General features: G+C 58.0%; 1 protein-coding gene and 1 long non-coding RNA gene across 6 annotated transcripts in view; one reads left to right on the top strand and one right to left on the bottom strand.

Moving 5' to 3' along the window:
* LOC105502534 overlaps nucleotides 1-9,766 on the top strand; it is a 78,360-nt gene that overhangs the window by 30,318 nt on the left and 38,276 nt on the right. The window lies entirely within an intron of this gene.
* MYL9 (myosin, light chain 9, regulatory) lies at nucleotides 1,820-9,760 on the bottom strand. 5 transcript variants are annotated; one of them, XR_001000358.1, is made up of 5 exons: nucleotides 9,692-9,760; nucleotides 6,274-6,483; nucleotides 3,427-3,588; nucleotides 2,321-2,561; nucleotides 1,821-2,271 (listed from the first exon to the last, which is right to left on the bottom strand). XR_001000358.1 is itself a non-coding variant. In XM_011929112.1 (5 exons), the coding sequence occupies exons 2-5, from the start codon at nucleotides 6,710-6,712 to the stop codon at nucleotides 2,389-2,391; spliced, it is 585 nt and encodes a 194-aa protein (XP_011784502.1). In that variant the 5' UTR covers nucleotides 6,713-6,760; nucleotides 9,692-9,725; the 3' UTR covers nucleotides 1,821-2,388. The 5 variants fall into 5 exon arrangements, 4 of the variants coding, with proteins under 4 accessions (XP_011784503.1, XP_011784504.1, XP_011784502.1 ...); XM_011929112.1 differs by adding an exon at nucleotides 6,673-6,760 and having other exon boundaries at nucleotides 1,821-2,561; nucleotides 9,692-9,725; XM_011929113.1 differs by having other exon boundaries at nucleotides 1,820-2,561.

A 9,766-nucleotide genomic window follows, 5' to 3' on the forward strand; every position in this document is an offset into this window, starting at 1 on the left:
TCGCTTGAACCTGGGACGCAGAGGTTGCAGTGAGCCAAGATCGTGCCACTGCACTCCAGCCTGGGAGAAAGAACGAGGCTCTGTTTCAGAAAAAAAAAAAAAAAGAAGTGTATGCATTTCTTCTGAGATTCCTTATCATGTTACCATTTTTTTCCTACTGCATTGTGTTTTTCTGATTGAATTATTGAAGCTTTATATAGATTAGTGTTAACTCTTGTTTAGTTAAATATGCTGCAGATATTTCCTCCCAGTATGCATTTGGCTTTTCACTTTACGCCCTATAAAAATAATTTTGACTTCATGCATTTAAATCTGCCAGTCTTTTCCTTTGTGGCTTCTGGGTTTTGTGCTAGACTTGGAAAGTTCTGGGGGTCCTTTACTGCTGGCCTCTGGGTGCTGCAGGTCCTGCCCTGCCCTGCCCAGCCCTGACCAGAGTGCTTTCCTCTTCCCTTCCTGTGGGTCACAGTAGTCCCCCAGGCCAGTTCTGAAGCCAGTGAGGCTGGACTGGTCCTGACCTCTTCCCGCCTGTATGCGAAGCTCTTCCGTCTCGGGGTGGAGGTGGGGTGGGCTGTGACAGAATTGCACACTGGGGCTTGACATCTAGATGACACGTCCTTGCCTCCTTCCAGAAATGCCTTTGGTGCTGCAGTGGCTCTGCTGAGAGGACCTTATGACCCTGGTGTCCGGGCATGTGTGGTCTGTACCCTGGGACACTCTGAGACCCCCCTCCCACACCCTTGGGTCTGGCAGCATCGAATAGGTGGCTAGGCTGAGGGTCGCCCAGGGCCGTGTGTGTAGCTAGAGGACTGCAGCCTGTGGCCAGGGGGGAGAACGTGGTTGGGACCGAGTTTGGGATACTATTTGGGCCTGGTTTGGAGCTTGTTCGGGTCTCGCCCCTTCTAGAGTTGATACCGGGGGCTTTTGGGGCTCCGTTTGGAGCCAGGATGAGGAGTTTCAGCCGGGCTCTGAGCAGGGCCTGGCGTTGAGGCCTGTGGGAGGTTAGGGCCTCCTGGTCAGGCACAGGGTCCCCTGGTGCTCAGCTCCCCCTTTGCTGAGTGCTTCAGCTGCCTGCGCTGGGTGACTTCTGGAGAAGGCCTCAGGACCAAGCTGGGTCCACTCACCCTGGTCAGGTGGGGTGGGTCTGGCCTTCACTCTGCCCCAGGCCCGTTGGGTGACCCAGGCAGTCCCTGCCCCTCTGGATTCTTTGCTCAGTCATTCAGTGCTCTTTCTGCCCCTCTTAGGCCCCAGGCACTGCCATCAGTGTCCCCATCATCCACTAGTAGCAGGGGTCCCGGCCCTGCCCACCCTACGTACACAGGGGCATGGAAAGCTGTGGCCCCCGCGCTGCTGGTCCTGGGGCTGAACTCGCCCTCCAGCTGCCCGGGGCTGGGAAACCCCTCGTTCCCACCTCCAACCCTGAGCTGCTGGGATGCCTGCCTCATTGCTGTTCCTAGAGGCTCCATGTTCTTCTGGAGGGCTGTGTGGCCTGACCTCTGCCCCCCAAGAGGCCTGGAACCCTCAACAGGATTAGCTGTGGTGATTCCCGTGGTCCTCCCTTTCCCACAAGCCCCGAGAAGGCCAACAGGCCCATTCCCTCCGTCCCCTGCCCCTGCTGGTCTCAGCTGAACATAGAGCCCACTTACTAGGGACTCTGGTCCCTAGAGGCTTCAAGGCCCATATGGCTGGAGGATACCCAGTCCTTCCCTGGGCCAGGGTGGGAGGAGCAGGGCAGTAACTGGGGATGGCAGGAGAAGGTGGGAGAGGATTTCAGGTCCGGAGTCCCCTTATTTCACCCCAACCACACACACACAGACCAGAAGCAGTGCTCAGCCGTCTATTGGAGATTCTGCCTCCTCTGGGACAGATGTCCATGCTGCCCGCAACTCCTGAGCACACTCTCGTGGCAGGTGGCGCGCTCTGGGTGGGTGTGCGGCAGTGGCTGGTCAGGGTGTAGAGGAGGGGACTGAGAGGGGACCTTGGTGAGCTTGCATGTGTGTGGGGATGCACGTGAAGGGGTGTAGGATCCCAGGACTCAGGGCCTCTTCCTCCTGGGGGGCACACAGAGCCCTTTCCTCCTCGGGGAGCAGCCCGGGAATGGGGTCTTCCCTCGGTGCCTCTAGGTCTTGCCCTCCAGCCCATGTCCCCAGAAGGTGGTCTTTCCTTGGAGGTGTCAGAGACTCCAGCCCAGGGCTCTGGGGTCACCGTGGGAATACCTGCCTCAGCTCGGCACGCAGTTTTCCTGGCCTGTTTCTTCCACTGGGAGCTGGGACCCTAATCCCTCAAAAGGGGGATCCCTGAGCGAAGGTCATGGGCAGGGAGCTGGTATGGACGAGTGTGTGCGGGGAGGGGTGACTGGCGGGGGCTGGAGTGTCCGGGGGCTGGGGTGGCCTAGTCATCTTTATCCTTGGCGCCATGTTTGAGGATGCGGGTGAACTCCACATAGTTGAAGTTTCCTTTCTTATCAATGGGCGCCTCCCGGTACATCTCATCCACTTCCTCGTCCGTGAAGCGGTCACCCATGGTAGTGAGCAGCTCCCGGAGGTGGTCCTCATGGATGAAACCTGGGGGCAGGGGCAGGGTGGGTGAGAGCAGAAACTCGGGCTGAGACACACACAGCAGCCCCATCCCTCAGCCCCCTGGCAGCTCTTGCAGACCTAGAGGGGCTGGGAAGATACCATCTTAGTCTCTAGTCAGTCTGAGGAATGAGGACGAGGCAGGAGGGGTGTGGGGATGCACGTGAAGGGGTGCCCGGGTCCTGTGGGGAGGAGTTGTGCAGTGGGACTGCCTCCAAGGTGTCACTTGGGGAACTTGAGGCTGTGAACGCTGGGGGCGCTGGGTATGCCCTGTTTGAAGCGTGAACTCTGGAGTTCTGCTGCCTGGGTTGAAACGCTGATTCGCATTCTCCCTAGCTGTGTGCCTTTGGGCGAGGCCCTTAGCTTCCGTGTGCCTGTTTAATCTAGAAAACTGGGATGAACATGTTGCCGTTCTGGTGAGGGACTGTGAAGGTAGTCAGGCCCGTGCGGGCCCAAGCAATGTTACCATGGCCATCATTACCCTGACATGTCCCTGGGAAAAATGAGCTGAGGGACAAAACGTCCGTTAGGAGATCTGAGGATGGGAGCCAGTTTCTATACCTTCTTGGCAAGAAAGGCATGAAATGGTTTGATTTCCGGAAAGGTCTAAAGCAGATGGAGAATGTGCACTGGGCCAGCGGGGGAGATCAAGAAGGCAGGAGCCTTGGGGCATGGGCTGTTCTGGCCTAGCCTCTGCGGGGACAATAAGGAGGTGGCCTGGCTTTTATAGTTCTGGTAACAGAACCTGGGAGATGGGTGATGTCTGTTCTGGCCCTTAGGGGCAGAGGCACGGAATGCCTGGGGTGGCCCTGGCCCCACTTGCATGCAGGGTGGTGGGAGGGGCGCCACGGACCTGAGGCTTCCTCGTCGAAGCAGGCAAACGCGTTGCGAATCACATCCTCGGGGTCCGTGCCGTTCAGCTTCTCCCCAAACATGGTGAGGAACATGGTGAAGTTGATGGGCCCCGGGGCCTCGCTCATCATGCCCTCCAGGTATTCGTCCGTGGGGTTCTTCCCTGTGGCAGGTGGGGTGTTCCAGCCTGTGGTCCTGGGCCCTCTGTCCCCAGCTGGGGCAACTTCCACCCCCGCCCCCCACCCCTGCCCTTCACGGTTCTGTGTGAGACGGGAGGTAGTGGGTTTTGTGAACTGGAAAGCATGGCGTTAGGGCAGCCATAGCAGTGGGCGCCGGGAGTCCCTGGCTGCTTCCACCAGCTTCCTCCTGTGGCCTGGATGTCAGCAGTCGGCAGTGCTCTCTAAAGTATAATAAAAACAACCCTCTGCAGATTGCTCACTGTGGCTGGTGGCCCACGTGCCTTATTGCATTTAACTTTCACCACCCTGTGAAATCAGCATTCTTACCCATGTCACAGGTACGGAAGCTGAGGCACAGAGAGGCCAGGCGACTTGTCCAGGGTCAGACAGCAAGTAAGGAGGAGACTTGAGTAGACCTGGCATTTGAACCCAGGCAGCCTAACTCCTAAGTCCAGACATAGTGCTTTGCTGTGAGACAGGCCTGGATTTGGATCCCAGCTGTGCACCTTGGTTTCCCCCATCTCTTAGGGGAATTGTGAAGACAATAAGACAGTAGTTGCAAAAGGCTCATAACAATGACTGGCACAGGCCTGTGGACTCTGGAATCAACTGCTGGGTTTCTATTGCAGCCCCACTACTTGGTAGCTGTGTGACCTTGGGTAAATTACTTAACCTCTCTGAGCCTCAGTTTCCTTGTTTGTAAAGAGGGAATGATAATTGCATCTGTTCAACAAGATTGCTTGAGATTTAAGATAATACCTGCAGGGCTTATTATGATGATGATGATTATATTTGCTGCTCTTGTTTTTAACTTGAAGATGAGGGTGTGGCTCATCTGCAGACCCACTGATATGAGCTACAGACACGATGCATGTTTTTCTGGGTAGACACCCAGGGCTGTCATGAAGTCTCAGGGGCCTGGGTGCAGGGTATGGCCTTGGAAATAGGAAGTTTTCATGTCCCTGAGTCTCACACACCCCGCTGTGTCCCCTGGGATGGCCAGGGCAGCTTGAGGCCCAAGAGGAGCTGTGACACCAGGACTCCTGTGGGGTACTTAAGCCCAGCCCCTTCTCTCACCAGGCTTCAGTCCTTCCATGAAGCTGGGAAGGCCCCAGATAAGAACTCGCCCTGGAGTTGGCGAGGCACGGTGGCTCACGCCTGTAATCCCAGTAGTTAGGGAGGCTGAGACGGGTGGATCACCTGAGCTCAGGAGTTTGAGACCGGCCTGGCCAACATGGCGAAACCCTGTCTCTACTAAAAATGCAAAAATTAGCTGGGCGTGGTGGCAGGCGCCTGTAAAACCCAGCTACTGGGGAGGCTGAGGCAGGAGAATCTCTTGAACCCGTGAGGTGGAGATTGCAGTGAGCCGAGATGGTGCCACTGCACTCCAGCCTGGACAACAGAGTGAGACTTCGTCTCAGGAGGGGAAAAAAAAAAAAAAAAAAAGAACCCTGGAGTTTACTTCCTGCCAGGTGACCTCCTGGGAGAGGGAGTCTTCAAGCGAGCCTGGCCTGAAGCTGGGAGAGGTTTGGTCCTCAGGGCAGGGGGGCCGTGTGTTGTCAGTTCTCCCACTCAGGGTTGCCTAGTTCTCCCGCTCAATGCCTCGTGGGTAAACATCAGGGCCATGGCCCTATTTCACAGGAAAAGGCATGTGCACAGGGCTGTACCAGGGACTGACTCTCTGGCCCCAAAGCTCGAGGCTTGACTGTCATGGGGCTGTGTCCTCTGGTCCTGGACTCTCCCTCCCCCAGGGAGTGTCTGGTCTGGATGCTGTCACCCAGCATGAGGGGTGTGCGGGAACTGGGCTGAGAGTGGCTGGCTGTGGCCAGCACTTTGGGAGGGATGTCGGGGCAGGCCTGTGGGTTGAGGCATGGTCTCTGGAGGCCTTGCCTCTGGGCCTGTATTTCCCCGTCTGCAGTAGAGAATTGGACTTGATTTTTGTACCCTTAGTTCTAAGGTCCTGATCTTGAGGAAGTCACTGGGACCAGAGAGGCTATGAGAGCCTGGGATGGGTGACCTCTGAAGGAGGGGAGCTGGTCTGGCCTCCCCTCTTGGCCTCAGTTTCCCCATCTGTGCAGTGGACAGCCTGCAGTTCGCTTTCATTTAGATGCCGACCCCCTTTTGTTTTGAGACGGAGTCTTGCTCTGTCGCCCAGGCTGGAGTGCAGTGGTGCGATCTTGGCTCACTGCAAGCTCCACCTCCCGGGTTCCCGCCATTCTCCTGCCTCAGCCTCCGGAGTAGCTGGCACCTGCCACCACGCCTGGCTAATTTTTGTATTTTCAGTAGAGACGGGGTTTCACCATGTTAGCCAGGATGATCTCGATCTTCTGACCTCGTGATCTGCCTGCCTCGGCCTCCCAAAATGCTGGCATTACAGGTGTGAGCCACCGCGCCCGGCCAGCTGACCCCTTTCTTTCAATGAAATGATACCTGGCAGCCCAGTGCACAAATCTGCCTAAGACAGGCCCACTGTGGAGTCAGCCTCTCTACGTTCAGACCCAGTGGTGGACCTGCTTTGTGCTTCAGTTTTCCTGTTGAACGGACTAAGTAATGGCAACTATTCTCTAAGGTGGACACCACGCGTCTCACTACACAGGAGGGGCCCTGTAAATGATTGGCAGAGCCTGCCTGGCCCCATCCATCTCACCCCTGTCCCTGTCCCAGCTCACCCAGCGAGGCCAGCATGTCGTGCAGATCCTCCTTGTCGATGAAGCCATCACGGTTCTGGTCAATCATGTTGAAAGCCTCCTTAAACTCCTGGATCTGGGACTGGTCAAACATTGCGAAGACATTGGATGTGGCCCGCTGTGGCCGCTTCTTGGTGGTCTTGGCTTTGGCCCGCTTGCTGGACATCTTGGCTTCTGGTGGGTGGGGCTTCCCTGCAGGAAGGGGTGGGGGTCGCGTGGCCCTATGACTCTGGGCCAGGGAAACTTCCTGCCTCCCCCAGACCGGCTTTTAGCACTTGGGCCTGGCATTCAAGGCTACCCACGGATTTGGGGCTCCCACCAGCCAGTTCTTCACAAAAGCAGACAAGTGTGGGCTGTGCGATTCTGAACAACTTCCTCTGCCTCTCTGAGCCCGAGAGTCTTCATCTGGGACTTGGGACATGAGGAGTGCCCAGCAGTAGGGATTAACTGACCCAGTGCCGGAGAGTTCCTGGAACAGTGCCGGGCATGGAGTCAGCTATTTTGGCTGTGACTGTTTGGGTAAAAACTTAGGATTGGGCTTGGTGCCAACCATTACCATGCTTTATCTCCTTTAATCCTTAATAGCATTTACACTGTCCGTCTCTCTTTCTATGTGACAAGGTGGGTCCACTCATGGGAGTCAGTGAGGGCTCTCCTGGGCTGCCATCCAGGCTCCCTGGCCCCGCAGGAAGGAGCTGGATCAGCAGTCCTGCATTCCTGCCGTTCCTTACCCTCCCACTCCATCCCTCCACTGCCCGCCTGATGTTCTAGGAGGCTCTGGGCAGTCAAACTCCCGCCTGCCCACCTCAGGGAGCTTGACCAGCCCCCACAATGGGGAGTGGTCATGGCCTGATCCTGGGTCCCACTGATTGTTCTCACTCCCCAGTGCTTATCAGGGAGTGAGGCTTGCTTGGGCTGAGAACCCCAGCTTCCTCACCCTTGCTTAGACCTGGCTTCTTAGTCTCCAGCCCGCCTCTTCTGTCCCATACAGACGCCGACCTACACCTGTCACTCTGAAGCCCTCGAAGGTTCCTGCCGCCCCTCAGAGCAAGTCTGGGTCCCTCATCCTGGCATTCAAGGCCCTGTGTGAGTCCCACTTGTGACCCACAATCCTGCCCTTCGGCCTCTGTAGTTCACTGGACACTCCAGGCTTTCCTCTGTGGTCCCTCCTCCCCTGTGCTCTTTCTTCTCCAGCCCAGTTCTTGAGACCCCCACCTCCTGGGGAGCTGTTCCCTGCACACTTGCTTCCACAGTAAACAGTTAAAGATCTCTCTCCCTTGTGGGCCAGCATAGATGCCCCAGTTTATGCCAATCCCAGGCCATAGTGGGGCTGACAGATGCTTGTTTGATGAATGACTATATGAAGGCAACTATGGCCAGTCTGCTGCTTCCACTGTACAGATGGGAAAACTGAGGCCAGGCCTGGGACTCTTTCCCTGAACGCTTGTCACGGCTTGTGGGGATATGCGCCTGAAGACCCAGTGCCTCCTTCCCTCGGCTGGGGCAGTGGGCCTGGCTAAGGTTCCAGGACTGTGGCCCCTCTTTCCTCTGCCCAAACCCCCGGGCCCAGGGCCTCCAGGAAGCCTGCTCTGCCTGTTGTTCACCCTAGGCTGTGTGGTTGCAACTTGAGCTGTTTCCAGGCCTTCCTCCCATGACTGTTCAAGTCATTCTTGGTCCTTGGCCTTTGAGATCATCAACCCTGGACCGGGATCCTGGCCAGCCCCAGCTGGTCCCCAGGGCCATCACTGCCTGTAGTCATGAGACAGTGGCTGTGTCCCAGGGACCAACACACCCAACCTTCAGTGTTTCTTGCACGGTTCAGGAAGATAGACAGAAGTCCTTCTCAACCATGACCTGGATGGGAGTGTCATTGTACCCAGATGCTGGCCCCCTCCTCTCCCATGGTTTGGAGGGGCCTAATCCTTGCCTGAGTCCAGTGTTCTCGGGAACTTTGCTCCTGGCGCCCACAGAAGGCTGCATGCAGAGGGGCAGTGCACTGTGCCCAACAGAGGCTGTGATGGCCATTACTGTCCCTATGGCAGGCATGGCCAGGCCATCCACAGCTGGGTCTGAGCCCAGCTGGGCCCCTCTGCTTTCATAGCCACCCAGTCTGCACTCTCTGCCATGGTGTGGCTGGGGGCACTGTGCTTACAGGCTTGCACAAGGCCGCCATGTCCACCCCAGCAATCGTGGGAAGTGGTGGGCAGAGGCAGGGGTGCCCCCCATGGTGCAGCTAGAAAAACAGGCCCCAGAAGGGGAATGGAGTGCCCATGAGAGGGGGAGGGGCTACTTGGAAGCCAGGATTCCTGGGCTAGGTTTGGGTCAGTGGGGAGCAAACTTGGCTCCTGGTGCCCTCGAGGCTTGAACAAAACAGGGAGCACTGGTCCTCAGGTGGGCCTGGGGCAGCGGAGCAGGAAAGGGCTCTGTGTGTCCAGAGGGACCTTCTAGAACTGGTGGAGGGGTGAGGGGCAGGCATGGGTGGGGCCTTTAGTTCTGGGGCCATTGCTTCCCCATTCAGGGGCCCTGGACCCCAGGGATCAGCACTGATGCTTGGCCTGGCTGTGACTAGATGCCATGTCCCCCATCCTGGTGTCCAGATTCCCACCATAACAGAAAAGGCCAGGCTGAAGCCAGCACAGGGCAGTACCCCCATGACCTCCAGCCCCTGGGGCTGGGCAGGCCAGATGCCTGCCTCTCGAGTGCACCTCATCTGAGGCTCCTCCTTAGAGCAGCTGGAGGGCTGGGAAGAGCGGGTATGGGGTTCTCCCAGGCCTGAGTCCTCGTCCTGCCCCCTAGGGGTGAGTCCATCAGGGCCCTCGGCAGACCTTCCCCACCCACAGGCGAGATGACCCAGAGAGGGGAAGCCTGGGTCCCTGCATACAGCACTGGCTGTGCCCTGGTCTCCGTCCCTCTCTCCTGGCCCAGGGTGTGGAGATGGGAGATGGGGAGGGGACAGGGATGCTGTGGGGGCATGGAGCCCCACAGGGCTGTTTCTCCATCTGTGACACACATGCCTTTACTGGGTCTGGGGTACTGGTGACGGCAACCCCCCTCCCCGGCATCCTTGCACCCAGGCTTCCCAGCCCCCCCTGGAGCTCTGGGCTTGGCGTCTGTAGCTCCTTAGCAAAGGGGCAGGGCCTGGACGACGGCCTTCCCTTGCCGCAGGACCACTGCTTCCCAGAGGCCAGAGCAGCCTTCCTGCTGCCTGGCCCCTGGCCAGAGTCCCTATCGGCCCCTAACAAAGGCGCTGCCCCAGCTTACCCCAACAGACCCTACCACATCCCAGTCCGTGGGGCCCGCCTCTGTCTCCCGTGACAGCCGGGTTGGGCCCGGGCCACCTTTCATCTCCAGCCCTGGGCAATCAGGCCCATTCTCAAGACCCCTGGGCCCCGGCTCCCACCTGGTGCGGAGAAGGCGCTCGGGCTCGCTGGGTGCGTGGAACTGGGCCGGCCGTCGGGTCGGGACTCCAGGCGGG

This window comes from Colobus angolensis, unplaced genomic scaffold (genome assembly GCF_000951035.1).
Source record: "Colobus angolensis palliatus isolate OR3802 unplaced genomic scaffold, Cang.pa_1.0 Scaffold8, whole genome shotgun sequence".
Classification (NCBI taxonomy): domain Eukaryota; kingdom Metazoa; phylum Chordata; class Mammalia; order Primates; family Cercopithecidae; genus Colobus; species Colobus angolensis.